The sequence below is a fragment of the Podarcis muralis genome, chromosome 6, assembly GCF_964188315.1.
Source record: "Podarcis muralis chromosome 6, rPodMur119.hap1.1, whole genome shotgun sequence".
NCBI lineage: Eukaryota > Metazoa > Chordata > Lepidosauria > Squamata > Lacertidae > Podarcis > Podarcis muralis.
In genome coordinates this window covers 92,371,077-92,392,222 of record NC_135660.1, presented here as the reverse complement: position 1 = coordinate 92,392,222, position 21,146 = coordinate 92,371,077, and the positions used below count along the sequence as shown (strand labels likewise).

Below are 21,146 nucleotides of genomic sequence, written 5' to 3'. Positions count from 1 at the left end.
TTCCCTCTTTCAAAAAAAAAGAAAAGAAAGCATGATCTGCTTTTTGCCCCTGGGCAATTCGGCTCCAGGGACCACGCATTTGCTCCATAAGACACACATACATTTGCCCTTAGTTTTTAGGAAGAAAAATGTGTTTTTTATGGAGCGAAAAATACAGTAAGTGGAGCGGGGGGGGGGGCGGTTCCTGAATCAGGAAAGAGTTGCACGGAATCCTGCCAAACTGTGCAGGGGTTAACCCCCAACTCATCAGCTAACAAGCAGGGGGCGAATCCTGCTCTTATGGCTGAATGCCCATTTCCTGCTGGAAACACAAGATTTAACCCCAGCCTCTTGTGCATCTGAATACAAGTGATGTCAGCTGGTGGGCGAGTGGGCGTAGTTTGGAGAAAATGGGTCTTGTGGGGCAACTTGGACTCCCTGTTGGGCCAAGACTAATTCGTGAGCCACAGGTTCTCCCTCCCCCCCCCCCATTCCCACTTCAAGGAAATGAAGCTTTCTGAGAAAAAACTGTTCTATTCCTGATAGATGTGCTTTGCATTTTTAAAAAGTCATTTACCAAGATAATCCAAATGTTCAGTTGTCTTCTGAATTTTCAGCACCTTGCTTCTGAATACATTCATGAACTGAACACTCAATATAGAATTATGTGCCACTTCTCAACTTATGCACCACAGACAGGCAGCACTACTCCACACTCAGCTGTGCTAAGGTTGGTTAGCTAGCTATGTTTTAGCCATTCCCCCTCCTGATCAGCGTCCTGAATAAATCAGCCTTACCCAGAGTGTTGGGGGGGGGGGGGAGAAAGGGGACCCACTTTGGAAAATAAAAAAGGAAAAAAGTGCTACCAGAAAAGAGTAAGAAAAAAGTATCCACCCACACTAAGTAGAATAGAAGCATAACCACCTGACCCCATCCCACTCACCATTCCCCTCCCTCCCTCTCTCTCTCTCTTTCTTTCTTTTCTAAACCAATTCATGAACCAGGAACCTGTACATTGACCACTAATAATGAAACACATGTTGTAGATATTTCCCCACATTTATTATGCTTTTTTTGTGATACACAAATGACATGAGAAAACTTGGCATACTTGTTTGTATAACCTTATTCTTGCTTATAAAACCCAATAATTTTTTTAAAAAAACTAAGAAAAAAGTATCCAAAGCAAAACACACTATTTATAAGTGCAATATCCATAAACATTTTCACAATTTTTTTTGTTACCAGGCCCTCCTCCTCTTACAATAAATACATATTTTGATTTTAAATATTCATTTTCATTTAACGTATTATTTCCTTTATATAGCTCTTCAACTCTTTTGTCATTACAAGGCCTTTGATTAATGTCATTTAAAAGAGAATTTACACAGTATGGTCCTGCCCGCTGCGTTGACCCTACCACTCTCCCTCCTGCGAAGGTGCACTCACCTGGCCGTGGGTCAGGTGTGCTTGTGGTGAATGAGAGCAAGCTTGGCTAATCCATTTTCCTAACTGGCAGTGTAAGTGAGGAGTGAACAGTGAGTTTTCTGCTCAACACAAGCCTTTCACTCTGCTGCTTTCTATGCACCCAGCTTGATGCTCAATTCTTGCACCCAGCACCTCAGTAGTCTTGAGCTTTATTCAACAGTCTTGCACTAGTGCTCTGCCCTCAGCGGCCACTGTCCTTTCCATGTGCCCATAGGTATTTTTTTCTCCTTTTTTGGAGGTGGAATGGGGGAGGGTTTAACTTCAAAAAAACAAGATTTATTGTTTATTTCAGTGTCCACTCATGCTCTCTCCACTGGGCCTATTTTGCAAGTCTGCAGATCCCCAGGCAGGAATTACCGCATTTTTCGCTCTATAAGACGCACCAGACCACAAGACGCACCTAGTTTTTGGAGGAGGAAAACAAGAAGAAAAAAATTCTGAATCTCAGAAGCCAGAACAGCAAGAGGGATCGCTGCGCAGTGAAAGCAGCAATCCCTCTTGCTGTTCTGGCTTCTGCGCAGCCTGCATTCACTCCATGAGACGCACACACATTTCCCCTTACTTTTTAGGAAGGGAAAAAGTGAGTCTTATAGAGCAAAAAATACAGTAACTTTATTATTACTATTATTGTTATTGTTGTTATTATTATTATTATTATTATTATTTATATACCGCCCTATAACCGGAGGTCTCAGGGCGGTTCACAGAACATAGTTGTTCCTCTTTAGGAGTTATTAACAAATTTACATGCAAATTCTTATAAGTGCCGCCTACAAGAAAAATGAAGAGACCTGACAACCATCACGAACAAGAGCATTTAAAATGGTACACAAGTAATAAATTTCTCCTTGCGTTGTTCATGTGACGCTAGTCCGTAAGGCACGACTTTCCCGTGAAATGAAAATTGTGAGCAAGGCTGACCTCATCCACGAAACCTAGACAATGACTGTGTGATCCTGTGCACCCAAGGGCCAAGGCATGCTTTGAAAAGGATGCCGTTCCAGCAAAACCTTATGCCCCCAGTTACAGCCCCAGAGAACGTTTCTGGCAAAGCGCTGCAAAGCGCTTGTATTCTCTGTTAGTTGCAAGTGTGCAGACTACAGAAGAACACCTTCTCACCTAAAGGCAACTGGACAATTGCCGAATCGCAGGAATGAACTCACACATCCAGATTGACACAGAAGCTGCTCAAGGGGAGTTTGTCCTTTGTTGCCAGATGTTATTCTTTCAGGAAAAGTAAATGCAGGTGTTGGAAAAGGAATGTACCAAAAGAAAAAGGGGGGGGGAGTGTGGGTCCTGAAGCATAGAGGGTGGGAAACATGTGGGATGCCAGATAAATAATAATAATAATAATAATAATAATAATAATAATAATAATAATAATTTTTTATTTATATCCCGCCCTCCCCAGCCGAAGCCCGGCTCAGGGCGGCTAACAACAATAAAATAGTACAACATTCTAAAATCATTTCATTATAAATTTAATTCAAATCAAATTGATGGCAACCATTAGATGTTGCTAGACTACAACTCGCATCATCTGTGACCATTGAGTCAAGGTATTAAAAGCTGAAAATCTGCAATCCACCAAAAAGTAAAAAATCTAGAGTGGTCTAAGAATATATACAAACCACCAGTCTTCTGTTTAAAATGAGAACAGAACAGTTATCAATATAACCACACACAAAATTATGTGTACAATTCATGTTCATTGTAAAATGTATTAGATTACGCAAGTTCATACTAAGTAAACTAGTCCAATAAAATGCTTTCCTCTACAGTGGCAGTACTGGCAAATGTCCTTGCAGTTTTGCCATTTACGGCAACTCAGTTTAGTGCATAGTTAAACTGGTTTGCAAACTTTTCGTGTTTTCTTTGATCCATTCGATTCATTGCTTTCACCACGCGCTTCATGGCTGTTCTGTAAGAAGAAAACAAGACAAGGAGATGAAAAGGAGAGAACTAAACTGAGGTTACGCACAAATGTGAGCAGCATTTATGAACATGTGAGCAAATATAAGGAAGTGGGATGTGATTAATTGCTAATCAAGCCTCCGCAACACCGCACTGATGACGAAGCAGAACAAATTTATAATCTTAATTAAATTAGCTACAGAAATAAGTTTTAATTTAGCAATGGGCTCATTAAGAGAAATAAACAAAGCAAAGTCCTTCACTGTAATGATCGCACACCACACCTTTTATGGCCTCATTCATTTTACACAATCGCTTTAGTGAAATTTTAAACACCGAAGTGGGAATATACGGAACATGTACCTCTAGGGGGCAATGTTTATGATCTTCTGCAGTGAGCAGAAAGCGTTTTGCACATTGAAAAGGAATTAACCAGAGCAATATAAACAAACAGCGACTATTTTGAAACTATCATATTAGTTTAATGGGGCCCCTAAACCATGAAGTCTTAACAACAGGCCCTGTGCGTGCATGCGTCCATTCAATTCATCCCACAAACCCGCAAATAGCTGTTTTGAACAGAACTCAAAGCATCTGCATAAAATCATTTCTGGAAACAAATTTTGTCCCCCCTCCCCCAAAGAATAAACTGAGAAGAGTTGCTCAGATCAGAGGGAAGGGCTTTAGCAGCCCTGAGCCCGACTCCAGCTGGGGAGGGCAGGGTACAAATAAAAATTTATTATTACCGGTATTTATTATTATTATTATTATTATTATTATTATTATTATTATTATTATTCTACAGATCACACAAAGAGAAGGATCTCAATCCATTTCAATAAACTGAAGCCACTGAATCTTATTTCCATACTTATTCTATATGTGTTAAACTACACAAATTACAGACCAGGTATGGTCTAGCGGTTAGAGGGACAAAAATCCCACTCAGTCCTAAAGCTCACTTGATGAACTTGGGCAAATCACGCTCTCTCAGTCAAATCGACTTCACAAAACTCCTGCCTCCTACATTTCATGTGGGTTTTTTCCAAGTATAGGCTCGAGGATAAAAATTACTGTATATATGTCAACCCTTCACCAAGTCAGCTTTAGAATTTCTGGAAATCTCTAGTTTTTGAGACAGGTGCCTAGTTTTCCTACTGGCCTGCAACAGGCTGCTCCTAAAGTTTAGCTTCTCCAATCTGCAAATAAGGTAACTGAGACAAATTTTCTATGAACCTGTATTGTAATATTCCAGCACAAACCATCCCCTCCAGTTGCAAGATGACTGGCAGCTGTATGGGCATAGACACCATATGCCCATGTGTGCTGTTCACATGCATCTTGGCTGAATTCTCGCACCCAACTAACTGATGGCACTAACATCAGCCACTGATGGCAGTCAATCTGCAGGTGCCCCAAACCTTCCACACTTCGTTATTCATAGAATCACAGAACTGTAGAGTTTGAAGTGATCCCGAGAGTGATCTAGTCCAATCCCCTGCAATGCAGGAATCTCAACTAAAGCATCCCTGACAGATGGCCATCCAGCCTCTGCTGAAAAAGCTCCCCGTTAGATACCACCACCTACTGAGCTTGACATCATATTTCCTGGAAACTAGGACAACAATGGAGATAGCTTTGGGCACATTTTTGCTTTGCTTTAAACCTTTTAAAGTTGTCTAAGGGCAGAGGATACATGGAGCAAATACAACAGATTAAAAGAGGTGGCCCTTTAAGCAAAACTCCTCTGGCTTGAGGAGTTTACAGGAGGCATTGCTATAAAAGAACGGCAACTATGTGGTCATGGTTTTGGAGCGGGAATGATATTTAATTGGCAGGAGAAAAGTGAGTCTTTAGCACGGCACAATGGCCTTGGCACTTTCATGTCATGTAGGTTTTACATTAGCAGCACTAGCTTGTGAGATACTGTAAATGAAATGAGATCCCACTCTGATGATCTGTGTGCAATTTCACTTAACTTTATTGGCAGACTAGAGCCTGGGTTTATCACCTGTACATTTCAAGTAATTTGGGACTGTTATATAAAGCCAAGGTTATCATCTTGTTTAGTGCTGCAAACTATGAAACCTATTAAAACATGACAGATTGAATTCCCACGCCTGGCACTAACACACATTCAAAATCATTAGCACGAAGCACAGTAAACTAAAAACAACTTTTAAAATTTATTTTCTAAAGCTGATGTGAAATTCTGCTTATTAGAACTTTATGGCTTATTGACTCCTCAAAATAAGAACAGATAATACAAGATTGTCATGGACAATGTGTTGTTCTGCGAGGAGAAGAAAAGCAAGGCGAGTTTTCATTACTCATAACAACCATTACATCAAGACAAGGAAAGCAACACCATTTTAAAATAATGAACATCCCTCAAAACTGGCTCATTCGGGCTTTTGAGGTTATATAATATTGTAAACACTAGTATTTTTGTTGCAAACAAAAAGTGTTTTGCTTCTCGATTTAATGGCATTTGTTTTGCTCCACTTGGATTGATCACACTTTCTGTCGTTCTGCCACACAGAGGCTGGCTTCAAGCAGTCACTGTGGCACGGCTGGAACATGCACTGGTTGCAACAGGCAACGAAGGCAGATCTGTACGTCTGGGAATGAAGCTTTCATGTCACCAGCCCACATTTGTGGTAGTGGCTGGCACAGCTGTGGAATGAGCTGTGGCTACTCAAGGCACAGACCCACAGCCACAAGGATGTCATTTCAAGTCACAGACACTGTGGATGTGTGTATTATTTGAAAACAGCCGCTGTTTACATATTGGTGCTACTTTAAGGTTTGTTGCGCTGGACTCCTTTTAGGAATAAAAGCGGGATAAATAATAATAGGAAGATGCTGAAACATTAGCGATAACATTTTGAATGTATGAATAAATTGTGTTAAAACATCAGGTCAGACAAATGATATATTGTGCATCAGAGCTTCGTTGCAGAAGATGCAATGCAAGCTTCCTTGAACAAGAGCGAGCTGGAGAAGAGGGAAATCCCATTTGAGAAAATGTCTGGTGTGCACTGCTCGTGCAACTAGATATTTCACACATAACGGACCCAATTCAAAGGGTATGAAAAGTCTCAAAGTTTCCTAACTTTTTTACTCTGAAGAAAGATGGATAGAAGGCCTTTCCTTACTCCATCTCATGTGCAGAGCACTCTAGAACGTTCTTGGCTTTGGCCTGTATATGCCTGTTCCCAAAATATAGGGAAGAAGCAAGAATGGGGAAAAATGGAAAATGAGCGAAGTCCCAACTAAAGAAGAATGGCAATTCAAACTGATGGAATATACGCAGCTTGCGGACCTATAATATAGAAGAAGAGAAGAAGAACAGGTGTTTAAAGAAGATTGGAAAATGTTTACTGAATATATGGAGGGAAACATTTGAAAACGTGGGCAGCATTAAGATGAAATTCAACAGTGTAAATAAGTTTTGATGGATGTAATAATGGAATACTGAATGGTTTAGTTAATATAAAATATGCAGGGATTTATGTTATGCTACGGACGCGGGTGGCGCTGTGGGTAAAACCTCAGTGCCTAGGACTTGCCGATCGTATGGTCGGTGGTTCGAATCCCCGCGGCGGGGTGAGCTCCCGTCTTTCGGTCCCAGGTCCTGCCCACCTAGCAGTTCGAAAGCACCCCTAAAGTGCAAGTAGATAAATAGGTACCACTTTATAGCGGGAAGGTAAACGGTGTTTCCGTACGCTGCGCTGGTGCTGGCTTGCCAGAGCAGCTTCGTCACGCTGGCCACGTGACCCGGAAGTGTCTCCAGACAGCGCTGGCCCCTGGCCTCTTAAGTGAGATGGGCGCACAACCCTAGAGTCGGACACGACTGGCCCGTACGGGCAGGGGTACCTTTACCTTTATGTTATGCAAATGAACCATGGAAAGAGAAGAAGGGGTCACTGATATTTTAAGGTTGTTTAAATGAATATTCTAAAATATAAAGCAGAAAATTTAGTAAAAATTATAGAAAACAAAACAAAAAAGGAGAAAGAATTCTTATTTAGTGACAGACACAAAGCATCTATTTTCTGCACAAACATGCTAGTTTCAGACTTGTTGCTGCCTATTTCTTGGGACCAGATTTCTAAACGGTCAGCACCCAGGCACTGAGCAGGTAGTTGCCCTTGTGCATAGTCAGATTTGTAGAGGGGTTCAACATACTGGCTTGCGCAGGATTACAGTTTTGAATTGGGAGCGCTTAGCTATTTCGTAAGCATAGATTCCTGGATCTAAAGAACAGACTCCTCAGACAAAGAAGCAATCTATACAACCAGCAAAGCTGTTAGCTGACCAGTTTGGGAATAAGGAAGAGAGGGTGGAATCCAACCCTAACACTTAACAGCTCTGTTGGGTATAAATGAAAATAGAAATATGAGCATGTGCCATATTATTCTTAATATCTCTTATGCTCCATCCCATTTTCCTTAAAAAAAAGTAGCATGATTTATGTAATCAACACATGCTTTGGATTTGTTATGTATCTTATGCAACTGAATATCAGATGTATGCATAAGCTGCTACTTTATTTTGTAACATTGTCAAGGAAACCCAGCACTTCCACAGTCTTTTGTAGTAGAAATAATGCTTGATAAAAATGTGAATTAAAAACAGATATCCATTACTTTAAGGCAAACACAAGGCACAGAGATATGGAATACATACAATGTGCAATAAAGTCCAATTACCACTGTTCAAATGATGACAATGATGTTACCAGTAACATACCTAAGATGGACAGCACAAAAACTAGCTGTTCTTATGTAGCAATAGTCCAAATAAATTTAAAATAAATCTTATCGTTAACAGTTTTAATACTGTGTGTAACTTCATATTTTTGACTCAAGTGACATAATTTCAGTTTTCCAGCAACAGCGTTTCTGGTACCAAAACCTGTATTTTCCTTGATATTGTACAGTGGTACCTCGCAAGACGAGTGCCTCGCAAGACGAAAAACTCGCAAGACGAAAGGGTTTTTGGTTTTTTGAGTTGCTTCGCAAGACGCATTTCCCTATGGGCTTGCTTCGCAAGACGAAAACGTCTTGCAAGTTTGTTTCCTTTTTCTTAAAACCGTTAATACAGTTGCGACTTGACTTCGAGGAGCAACTCATAGCATGCGGTGTGGTAGCCTTTTTTGAGGTTTTTGAAGACTTTGGTGATTTTTGAAGCTTTTCCAAAACCTTTTCGAAACCGTGCTTTGCAAGACGAAAAATTCACAAGACGAAAAAACTCGCAGAACGAATTAATTTTGTCTTGCGAGGCACCACTGTATATAAAAGGCACACTCTAAAGAAGTAAGGCTATGTTCCTGCATTTCAGGGGGTTGGACTAGATGACCCTTGGTGTCCCAATTCTATGATAAAAACAAAACTAAATTAGCAGAGCAACAAACAAGATAGGCATTATAAGCAAAGTAGCCTCTTACTTATCGAAAACTTTCTTTTGCAGGCGGGAGCGAGAAGTGTTTGCCTGCTGCTTCAGGTCTGTGAGGTTTGCATATTTCTTTTTCTTCCCTTTCTTTTTCCCTCCTTTCCCACTGTACCGAGAGGATCCAAGATCAGCCCCGGTGGCTGCTTCAACTTCTCTCATGAACTCTGGGTCTTGCCACTCTAGACAAAGGCAAAAACACCAACAAGCGTTTTATTGCTGAATTTTCAGAATGTCAGAACCGAATTAAAAACGGAGGCCGAGTCAGAAAAAAAACCAAACCATTCCACACCCAAGAGATATCATCTAGAGCAGTTTCCCTCAACTTGTTGCACTCCAGGTGTTTTTGGTGAATGATTTCCATCAGCGCAGCTGGCGTGCGCTGCATTCCAAACATCTGGAGGGCACCAGGTTGGGGAGCGCTGATGAACCTTTGCATTAAGTGCAAATGGAGCTCTAGAAAAATTCCAAGGCAAGAAGCCTGGAAGGGCAAAATTAAAGCACTCACTTGCAGCAGACGGATGACACCGTTTACTTTTTTTGAAGTAAAGGAATACAAAGCAGAACAATTCAGATACAGGAACTATTAATCCAAGATTAACAAAAACTAAACAGTTTATCTCCCAGTAAATAAGAAGGCAGCACAGACACACAGTTTAGGAACCCTGCAAATGGAGCGATTGTTTAAACACAACAACAAAAAAACCGCTGGCGTTCAGTAGAGATGAAATGAGCATTTGAGTAAAATGAAGGAGCAATTTAAAAGCCTTTGAGAAAAATCGATAGCGTGCCAGGAAGAGCAGCCTTTTTGAGCACTGATGGGCCCCTAAAGCTCTTCATACATTGTTACTGGTTTAGCAGCAGGGAAAAGAAAATTACACAGTTTGCAAGGGGTAGGGCGGAATCAATACTGTAGTTAGTAAAGAGATACTATTTCACATCTGACTGGCCAGGGGCTGCCTTCACTACCTTGTCCTGATACCTGTTTGTTAACAAGTCACTAAGGGTTGGAAAACCAGATATTCTTCAGGGCTGACACAAAAAATAGGCACTTAATTTGCTCCTCTGTGTGAACTATTGTAAAAGGATGAACACTGCAGATTAGCAGGTCAGCCTAATCCCTCATGATTCGTCGTTTCAGGAGAGCCTGAAGCTCCGTGGACACTTGGGCTAGGATGTAATATTTTTAAACAGTCAAGAAGCAGAAATCAAGGTTTCATCACTATTACACTGTAGCGTGAGGATCGCTCAACCTTTTGCTTTCAGTTACCTGGACGTGAAGATATAAAGGGCACAAGAGGGGACTCAAAATGCTTCGTCTTTTACCGTATTTTTCACTCTATAAGACACACCAGACCACAAGACGCACCTAGTTTTTGGAGGAGGAAAACAAGAAAAAAATATATTCTGAATCTCAGAAGCCAGAACAGCAAGAGGGATCGCTGCGCAGTGAAAGCAGCAATCCCTCTTGCTGTTCTGGCTTCTGGGATAGCTGCACAGCCTGCATTCGCTCCATAAGACGCACACACATTTCCCCTTACTTTTTAGGAGGGAAAAAGTGAGTCTTATAGAGCAAAAAATACGGTGCTTTGCCTCACATCCCAACTCTTTATTTCTAGTCTGCAAACATGGTAGATGCCATTATTTTCAGGGGACCCAGATTTTGAAAAAAGGGGACACGCTTTCTGAAACCTAGAGGACAGTGTCCATTTGAGGGAGGGCCAGGTGTCTTAACAGGTGGAGCAGAGCCACCTGGTTCTATTTTGCTAGACATTCTCCTCCTTTGCAAAGACACCAAGGACCACGTAGAACAATTGCTGCCTTATTCTTGCCAAACCAAAGATTCCTTTAATTGGCCCAATTGCACTGGCTGCCAATTAGTTCCGGGGGCCCAATTCCAAGCGTTGGTTTTGACCGATAAAGCCTCAAGGGGCTCATGACCGCAATACTTCAAGGACTGCCTCTCAATCAATCGACATATGAACTGACCTGGCCCCTGAGATCCATCTTCAGAGGCTCTTCTTTGTGTGCCCTCTCCACAAGAGGTCCGGAGGGTGGCAATACGATGATGGGCCTTTTTTTGCAGCGGCTCCGCATTTGTGAAATGCTCTCCCCAGAGAGGCTTGCCTGCCACCTTCCTTACACACCTTCAGGAACCAGGCAAAAACATTCCTCTTCAACAGGGCCTTGGGCTGACTAACATCCTATATCCTACTAAATGTATTTGTTGGAGGGGTTTTGTTTTGTTCTTGTTTTTATTATGCATTTTGTGTTTTTATCTTTATGCTCAGAACCGCCCTGGGATACAAGGATGAAAGGCGGTAAAGGTAAAGGGACCCCTGACCATTAGGTCCAGTCGTGACCGACTCTGGGGTTGCAGTGCTCATCTCGCTTTATTGGCTGAGGGAGCCGGCGTACAGCTTCCGGGTCATGTGGCCAGCATGACTAAGCTGCTTCTGGCAAACCAGAGCAGTGCACGGAAACGCCGTTTATCTTCCCGCTGGAGTGGTACCTATTTATCTACTTGCACTTTGACGTGCTTTTGAACTGCTAGGTGGGCAGGAGCAGGGACCAAGCAATGGGAGCTCACCCCGTCGCGGGGATTTGAACCACCGACCTTCTGATCGGCAAGTCCTAGGCTCTGTGGTTTAACCCACAGCGCCACCCGCGTCCCTTGAAAGGCAGTAGGCAAATTTAAAAAAACAGAGAAACAATCCAGGAGTGGCAAACCTTTTTGGCTCCGTAGGTGACATGCCTATCAAGAACAGCCTCATAGGCCAAATTTGACAGGTGGCGTCGCCACAGAGCACCTCTCAATCAATTGACATCACAAATGATGTCAGGGGATTTGGTGGTGGGCACCACGGCACTGCGGAAGGGAAGTTTCTTTCCTTCCTTTCAGGGGGAGAAAACCTTCCCGTTGGCAGTGTCTTGCTTTATTTCTGCAATTTGTGCAGCCAAACAGATCAGTCTGGGTGCACAAGAAAGCTCTCTTGTGTACCCGGACCAAGTAGGGTCACCCGCCCCTAGCACCAGCTGACACTGGGTAGCAGGGTGGATAAAAATGAATGATTCAAAAAATAAATCGGATTTTTTTTAATTTAAATCGGATTTTGTTGATTTAAATTGGATTTTTAAAATAGAACGCTTTTGGAAGAAAAATCTTTCTAAAGATAGTTTTCTATTTAGGATACATTATAGTCCAAAGGCTATTTATCAGGAAATAAGGATTTGTTTTAAGCTTTTCATGTGTGCTAAAACTCAGTCTAAGTTTTGGGGTTTTTTTAAAGTTAACCACATCAGTTAATAAACATGGATACACATGCCATAACATTATTGCTTTAGTTAAATAAATTGTTTAAATTGTTATTAAGGAAATGATTCCCCCCCCTTCCAATAAAGTACAGCAGAAAAGTTGTCCAAATATAAACAGTTAACTTATTAAACCTCACAATAATTTCATAATTATCTGCCTATGTATTTCTAATGGTATAAGCAAATCAGTAATTTTTGATATAACTGTAAAAAACTGCTCTGAAAATTTATTATTCCAAAAATGAAACGATCATCTGGTTGTAAATATTAAGATTATAGAGCAAGAATGAATCTTTCTGTAAAAAAATAAAAATGATTTAAATCAAGTCTTGACTAGTGATTTAAATCAAGCATTACTGACTATAGTGATTTAAATCAATTTGATTTAAATGAAATCCACCCTGCTGGGTAGCGAAGGTTTCCTGCTAGGTTTGGGGGTGTGACCAAGCTCTCTGAAGAGAGCTCTCTTGTGCACCTGGACCAAACAGGATTGATCTCTTGCAATATCACTCAGTGGGAAGAGGGGAGAGAACCTGCTTTGTGCTTGAAGCATTTTGCAAGTGTTTTTGGAAACAGCTTGTATTTCTTCTTGAAGTGATTGGGTGGCCAGAGGCAGGGGTGGGGTGCTGAGGGAGAAGCGTGAGCTGTTTCAAACAGTGCTTTTGCTAAGGAGCATGTGTTAAATCCTGCTGGGAACAAGGTGTACTAGCCAATGCGGGATTAAGCCCTCTCCTCCCGCCCATCAGCTAACACAGGCATAGGCATACTCAGCCCTCCAGATGCTTTGGGACTACAACTCCCATGATCCCTAGCTAACAGGACCAGTGGTCAGGGATGATGGGAATTGTAGTCCCAAAAAATCTGGAGGGCCGAGTTTGGGGGTGCCTGAGCTAATGTCACTAGCGATGAGAAGTTGGGTGTGGTTTGGGGGAAATGGCCTCATGGGCCAAACTAGACCTTTTGGCAGGCCAAGACTGGCCTGGGGGCCAGAGGTTTCCCACCTCTAATTTAATTCAGCTCTGACTGGCATTTGTGCTGCAAGGCCTGAGGCACAGGGACCTTTTCAGTTTTGCTACTGAGGATCTGATAATTTAGCTTCTTTCTTGTTCCAATTATGACTTTGACTCTAGCTATACTTAGGCTATGAAGTGTAGGAAGGTAACATTTTACCCGAAATTAATTTGTTGAATTTTGTGCACTATTATCTAAAAGCAGCAAAATAGTCATTTCCTTTGGAATTTAGAAAACGGCTTATGCTACACAAAACATAGAGCTTTGGTTTATGAAAAACATTTTGGGTACAACCAAAATGCTGTCAAAAAAGGTATTAGTAAATATGACTTATCCTTTCTAGCACCAGGAATAATCTATTTTTTCTCCAAATTCCCACCTAGGATAAATCCATGTTTTAATTTATAAATTAATATTGTCTGGCTTCTCCTCTTCACTCCCTATGGTTATAGTCACATTCAAAGGTAACTTTGCACATATTTTAAACTCAATAATCACAGATTTCATTAAACATACAAACCTGGTTGCTTTTCTTTTTTCTCAAACTGTTGCTTTGCTTCTCTCTCTCTGTCTTCTTGATCAATAGGAGTCCCGGAATCATCCCGGGGGATTATTTTTCCATGAAATGGGCACTTCAGAAAGAAACAATGATATTTGTGCTGTTACACACACATTCTCTCTCTCTCTCTATATATATATATATTCATAACATGTTAGGCCTGATTAGGAACATTTTTTGTAGCTTATGGATAGAACAGAGAAGCTGCAAGTGGGTTTATTTGAGATACATGGCTGTGCTGACTGATTCATATCATTCTGGATATGGGAATATCCCAACAGCAGGTGGTCATGAAATCCAGGGAACTTTGCTCTGCTATCACTGGAACCAGTTCTGAAAACTCCTATTTGTAGTTCCCTGAAATGCTTATTTGAGCCAAGGGTTTGGTACAAATTCTCTGCACTCAACATACATGTAATACACTCCAAGCTTTTTCCTCCACCTGCAAATTCCCAATATACAAAAACCACTGAGAAAGTTTTAGTGAAATGAAAGGATTTTTTTGGAGTATCTTTAGAAGATAGAGAGGTAGCCTTGAGAGATATGAATTTGTGGATTCACTTAATCGTCTTTTCTTTCTTTCTTTCTTTCTTTCTTTCTTTCTTTCTTTCTTTCTTTCTTTCTTTATCTTACTCATACACAAAGTACTTTCTGCTTGAAAATGTAAGAATGGACTTAGTGGATCAGACCAAATATCCAACCTGCAACCTATGAATGTGTCTGTTCCTTCTGGGGGGAAAATCTGGTCATGCCGCCTTGAAGGGCAAGGCTAAAGCATTTGCTCTACAAAGAAAGGCCTTAAATTATTTGTGTTCTTAGTTTCGGGGTGGGGGAAAGGATGTTTAAAATGAGATTACACTGCAATGAACATCAATGTGGAAAATCTGAATACAAACTATTATCACTGTAAATGTGCAATCATGTGCATGCCTACTCAGAAGAAAGTTCAACCAAGTTCAATGGGATTTACTCCCAGGCAAACAAGTACAGGATTGCAGCTGTAGTCTTTAAGAAGTGATCGGACCCTTCATTGTTTTGCTGCTGCAGAGCATAGCTATCCTCCCAGAAATATTTTATTATGTTTTATTTTTAAAAACTACCTTGCTTTTCCTTCTGCAAGAATGCTAAAAGTACCTACATTTTTAAAAACAACAACAAAACAACAACAACAACAACAAACCCACAAAAGCTACAATCATCAACAAATTGCAACCCCAAACTCCAAGATAAAAACAACTCTTTCAGAGCAGTAGAACTTGAGGTCATCCTCTGTTTTAGGAAAACAGAGGACATTCCCTCTTTTATGAAAACAGGGAAGCATTTCTTCAAACAGTTCTTTTATGGCTGGATTTAAGTTTAATATACCAAATTGAGGACTTGAAATTCTTCATAGTCAAAGTCCATTTTGGCATTCTCAGTGATCTTACACCACAAATCTTATGGGCGGAAATATCCTGAGTAGACATTATAGTGGTACTGAATAATTCAGCATCAAACTGTTAAAAGGCTGTGCCCAGGCCCCAGTCCTTTCCATTCTGCAAGTCTAATTTTGCTCCATGTTGGTCTGGCAGCAACAAGATTATTTTCCATCATTTAATCATGAATTACGGAGGCAGGCTTTTAGAGAAAGGAGACCTAATTCAATTCCAAGTAATGCAACAGGTGTACTATGTGGGACTTCATTTTGGATTACATTCAATTCTTCCCTTCTAGAGTTTCCCTCAAACTGCTGCCTCATATCTCTGGCCAAGCACATTAAAGGTAAAGGTAAAGGGACCCCTGACCATTAGGTCCAGTCGTGACCGACTCTGGGGTTGCGGTGCTCATCTTGCTTTATTGGCTGAGGGAGCCGGCGTACAGCTTCCGGGTCATGTGGCCAGCATGACTAAGCCGCTTCTGGTGAACCAGAGCTGCGCACAGAAACGCCGTTTACCTTCCCGCCAGAGCGGTACCTATTTATCTAGTTGCACTTTGACGTGCTTTTGAACTGCTAGGTGGGCAGGAGCAGGGACCAAGCAACGGGAGCTCACCCCGTCATAGGGATTCGAACCGCCGACCTTCTGATTGGCAAGTCCTAGGCTCTGTGGTTTAACCAACAGCGCCACCTGCGTCCTCTGCCAAGCACATTACAGTATTAATATTTTAAAGAAATGGCAAAATAGGACCAAGTGGAATGCTCTAGAGGTGTTATTAAGCACCCACCTTAAATCTATCCTGCCTTTCACAAAGTCCTCCATTAGGCATTGGTGCCCGGCATTTGTGTTTCACAGGCTCAAACTTGCCGGCAAACGTTATACATCTGCTCTTCAGCATCTCTGCAACTTCTTTGTTTTCCACTTCCTCTTCCATTTCGCTGGGTGCCCAGAAGCGATGCTGAGAAGAACATCTAGAAAACAGAACAGTTACGTCAGTGCTTTGTCATGAATATAAACATAAATTCTAGAGAGACATTTTAACACCATCTCCTGATATATGACATACTCTTTTAAAATATCTAAACACTGCTTGAGCTACATGCCCGAATTCCTAAACAACTTTGATTTTTTAAAATATTGAATATATTTAATTCAGCTGCAAGCTAAAAAAATATATAATGAAACTACTATCTCAAGAGGATTGCAAGGGATTCACTTCTCCATAAGCAGCTTCATCACATATTTTGCAAGGTCAATTTATCATTTTGTGTTTTTACGTAGCTTTGTGATCTTTGGATGAAGCGTGGCATATAAATTTAATAAAATGAATTCTAGAAATGGGTCAGGTTATGTCAGAAACGCTGTCTGTCATCAGACAGCTCATAAAATTTGCAAGTGTGCAGAAAGTTTTTGCATTTCAAGGTTTCAGTAAAAATGAGCAGATAAGGCTTGATGCGTCACAATTTAAGAGAGGATTTTTTTTTACATATTTTAAAAGAAAACGTGCAGTATATTTACTTAATAATCTTCCCAGAACCTGGTTGCTCTTGGCCCCAGTAGAAAAGATCTAACCCAAACGGTACGACCGGGGCCTTGGCTTTTTCTTCTTCAGACTTATTGTTGGGTGACGCTGGTTCAGAATTTCTAGATTTGTAGGATAAAATATAAATGATGAAGAGACAACAGTTACTATCCAGAACGACAGGAAACATTCAACAATTGGCATCCACTTCACGTTAGACCTACTTCAACTTTTAGGAGGTCAAAATGCTGTGAAAAGCAAATACTTTAACTATGACAAAGAATTAACGATTCACGAGAAGACGTGCATAACTCTTAGATGATTTTCCAAGGTACTTTAACAAGAAAAGCTAAGAATAATACAACACAAACCAAGCAAGAACCACGATGCTGATTAAATACTGCCTTTGTCTTTAGAAGTCTAAAACAGTATTATACCACTTTAAGCAGTCACGAGTTCCCCCAAAGAGTTATGGGAACTGTAGTTTGTTAACAGGGCTGGGAGTTGTTCAGAGACTCCTACTCCCCTCATGGAGCTACAATTCCCAGAGTTCCCTGGAAAGAGGAATTGACTTTTAAATCACTCTGCAAATTGTAGTGCTTTGAGGGGAGTAGAACCAGTGTTAGAAACTGAGATATGAAAGCTAGGAGCTGAATGGCACCTTAAACCTGGGCTATGGGTGAAACAATGGAATGTCAAGGTCTTGTCCAAGTCGTGTCCAAATGAAGAGAACAAAAATGAACATAACCTTTGGCAAAAAGAAAAGTGGAAGCAGACAGTAAAGGTAAAGGGACCCCTGACCATTAGGTCCAGTCGTGGCCGACTCTGGGGTTGTGGCGCTCATCTCGCTTTATCGGCTGAGGGAGCCAGCGTACAGCTAAGCCACTTCTGGCGAACCAGAGCAGCGCACGGAAACGCCGTTTACCTTCCCGCTGGAATGGTACCTATTTATCTACTTGTACTTTGACGTGCTTTCGAACTGCTAGGTGGGCAGGAGCAGGGACCGAGCAACGGGAGTTCACCCCGTCACGGGGATTCGAACCGCCGACCTTCTGATTGGCAAGTCCTAGGCTCTGTGGTTTAGACCACAGCGCCAGATGGGCGGGGTACAAATAATAAATTATTATTACTACTACTACTACTACTATTATTATTATAATACCTGTAAAACCAGACTGACCCAAGAATATGCTCAAGGCAGGCTGATTGATGAGTACAGCCACAGGAGGGAAAACAGGGCAGGCAAGAAGACTGAGGGACTAGAGACAGTTCATAGGATCCCCTTTACCCGCCTTCCCCTCAAAAAAGGGAGACAGACAGGACTGCCTCCTCCCTGCATCAACAGCATCTTCTCCACAGCTTTACCCAAAGTCTCTACCTCTGCCATGAGGGTGAGCTTGGTTTAGCAGCTCAAACTTGGCCTTGCCCTTTCGGTGGTGGCAATCACTAGCTCCCGGAGGCACCGTAGTTGGTGAGGGCAACCAGGGCAAAAATCCCAAACACTAAATAAAACCTCTTCTCTGCAGGAGAGAAGCAAGGTTAATGCTCTGTAAGTTTAAGGCCTGCCTTTGTTTTGGACGTGAAATGCAAAGGGTAAGATTGCCAACGGAATATTGGTCTCCTTTACTACCTGGCACCTGGAAGATGTAATCTAGGCAGTTTATCTTGGATCATTTTCCACGTTGCAGCTGCACAGGTTGGGTCAAGTTCCTCATCGTTTCTTTTAGGTTGGGAGGTTGCTGCAGATGCTCTTCCTGTCGCAAAGGGTTTTGAAGGTGATCCTGGTTCCAACCCTAAAAGAAAAGAAAAGTTGGGGTAAGCACACATTTGCTGACATATACTGTATGAAGGAAACCTATGTCTCTGAAAAGTAACAGCTGGTCAGTTTGTACAGCACGTTTCAGAAATGGAATACTGATCTGTGGCAAAATTCTGGTCTTCTTCACCAAAATACTAACTCTAGCTGTATAGGACAAAATTTCATTTGTACCCATATTTCTTTAGAAAGTCCAAGAAAAAGCACCACTGCCCAATTTAGACTTCACATTAACAAATGTCTCCAACCAAATACTTTTCCCTCTCTGTCAGCAGCAGAAAATACAGAAATACAGCGTCTGATCTAGCGTATCTGAGAACTTGTGACACTATAAGAGGAATGGAAATAGAATTGGAAGAGGCCAACCCAGGGGACACTCCTAACAGAACCCTCTTGCTATACAGTGATGGGACAACAGTTAGTGTTCCAAGACCTGTATTTGCCACTGTGATTGCAGCTCCAATAATAAGGAAGCCAACTGACAGCCCCAAGGAGTCCTGAACTTTGTCTTTTGCCAGTTATGGAGCTGGTCTGGCCACCCTATTATGTTGGCTATTGTTAGTAGGTTAAGCATTTTGTGATTTTCTGTCCCAGGCATAGGCAAACTCGGCCCTCCAGATGTTCTGGGACTACCACACCCATCATCCCTGACCACTGGTCCTGTTAGCTAGGGATAATGAGAGTTGTAGTCCCAAAACATCTGGAGGGCCGATTTGCCTATGCCTGTTCTATCCAATCCTTGTTTCACTGCATATAGTGAGACTGCCCACGACAATATCCCTTTTGTTGCTTTGGTAGGAGAGTCCCATGCAAGAAGATCAAACCTCTCCATTCTGAAGGAAATCAGCCCTGAGTGCTCACTGGAAGGACAGATCCTGAAGCTGAGGCTTCAATACTTTGGCCACCTCAGGAGAAGAGAAGACTCCCTGGAAAAGACCCTGATGTTGGGAAAGATGGAGGACACAAGGAGAAGGGGACGACAGAGGAAGAGATGGTGGGACAGTGTTCTCGAAACTACCAGCATGAGTTTGACCAAACTGTGGAAGAAAGGAGTGCCTGGCCTGCTCTGGTCCATGGGGTCACGAAGAGTCGGACACGACTAAACGACTAAACAACAACAAACAAAACTGTCTTCAAAACAATGGGCTCTTCTTTGCTACCTACTATCATTCCCCCCAAAAAAACTTTTCAACTTCTACTAAGTTTGAAAGTGTTGTTTATGCAAGGAGATGGGGTGGGAGAACTTGACATGCAACTCTTTTCTCTCCAAGGATGAATCTACAGGTAATACTGACCCACCCACCCCCAAACAACCACCTGCTACTGTTCAGGACACACTGCAGTCCCACATATGGGATCTACTCAAGAGTAGGTCACATCACTGGATCTTCTAGAGCTTGGAGCCCCCGCTCCCTTTGACTGATGATGGCTTTGGTATCAGAGACCTCAGCTGAAGGGCCAGGTCACCACCTCACCTCCCCCCAGATACCACGAAGGTCAATTTCAAATGAGAGAAGCCTCTATGGGGAGGAAGGCAAATGGGCTGCAGAAAGACTTTCAGAGACCAGCAAGTTACATGTAAGTGCAACAATTCTCTCTTTCATGGGCTTTGGCAGTCTCATATTTTTTTTGGGTGGGGGGAGACTAGAGAACTTTTAGCTAATGGAGGGGTAGAGGCTCGGTCGCTTGACGATAATCTGTTTCCAGTAAATTAAACCAAATTCATTCTAATAATCAGGCATCAAATTAATTTTGATTACATAGAGTAAAAACAAATACTCAAGAAAAATACTATTTTGGGGCAGAAAGCATGTCTGTACCAGAAACAGAACAAAGCTCGATAGCTAAAGCTAATCCCCCATCCAAACCCCTCCGTTTTCAAATATCCTTTATATTATCACTACTACAATACCCTGGTTCAAATTTATTGCAATACTTGGTTTTAGGAAGATTTTTTTTTTTAAAGTCCAATCTCCTGGTGGTGTTTGTTGTTGTTTAAATTGACCAAATGGCACCTATTTGCCTGAAGCAATAAAGTAGACAGCGTTAAAGAGATAAATCAATAGGAGGAAATAGAGAGGCTGGGATTTCAGCTGAAAGTTAGGCTGCTGAATGCTGACATTATTGATTTTAGCTAGTTCAGCTGGCCTTGTAATTAAAATGTAAATTTGAGAAAGAGATTGTGTCCTGACAGAAATGGTGGGATTAAGGGGAGATAAAAGCTCCTCAATGAAAATTCAGAGAAAGTAAAAGAACAGGTTTCATCAGCCATTTGGACTTAGGAGAATCAGAATCAGGTTGCAGTATATATTTAATTGAAAAGGGGGGGGGGGGGGGAATCCCACCGAACTAGAATGTAAATAATATGAACAAAAAGATTTGAAGAAAAAGGTTTTGCTCCCTTTCCTCCATTCTGTTCTGCGCATAGCCCTTGCTAATCCAAAATACATGTCTATCAACACAACACGGCACACAAATGACTACTTCAGGCATGCCGAAGGGCAAGTGTGTGCTGAAGAGAATTTTCATTACCTTTTTCCTTTTATCATAAACATGTATGCACATACACGCACACACACTCCTTACCAGAAATGGATTTTCATACTTCCCATGAATCTAGTTACATTTTTCTTTGACTCTTGCCCACTGTTGTCTTTTTACCATCTATCCTAA

General features: G+C 41.6%; 1 protein-coding gene across 1 annotated transcript in view; it reads right to left on the bottom strand.

Moving 5' to 3' along the window:
- Nucleotides 1–1,019: 1,019 nt before the first annotated feature.
- Nucleotides 1,020–21,146, bottom strand: part of UVSSA (UV stimulated scaffold protein A) — a 49,759-nt gene continuing 29,632 nt past the window's right edge. The window contains exons 8-13 of the mRNA XM_028728837.2: nucleotides 18,288–18,450; nucleotides 16,654–16,779; nucleotides 15,923–16,106; nucleotides 13,682–13,793; nucleotides 8,834–9,017; nucleotides 1,020–3,388 (exon numbers count right to left, since the gene is read on the bottom strand). Of these exons, the coding sequence (XP_028584670.2) occupies nucleotides 3,295–3,388; nucleotides 8,834–9,017; nucleotides 13,682–13,793; nucleotides 15,923–16,106; nucleotides 16,654–16,779; nucleotides 18,288–18,450 (863 nt within the window). The 3' untranslated portion in view covers nucleotides 1,020–3,294. The remainder of the gene's footprint in view (nucleotides 3,389–8,833; nucleotides 9,018–13,681; nucleotides 13,794–15,922; nucleotides 16,107–16,653; nucleotides 16,780–18,287; nucleotides 18,451–21,146) is intronic.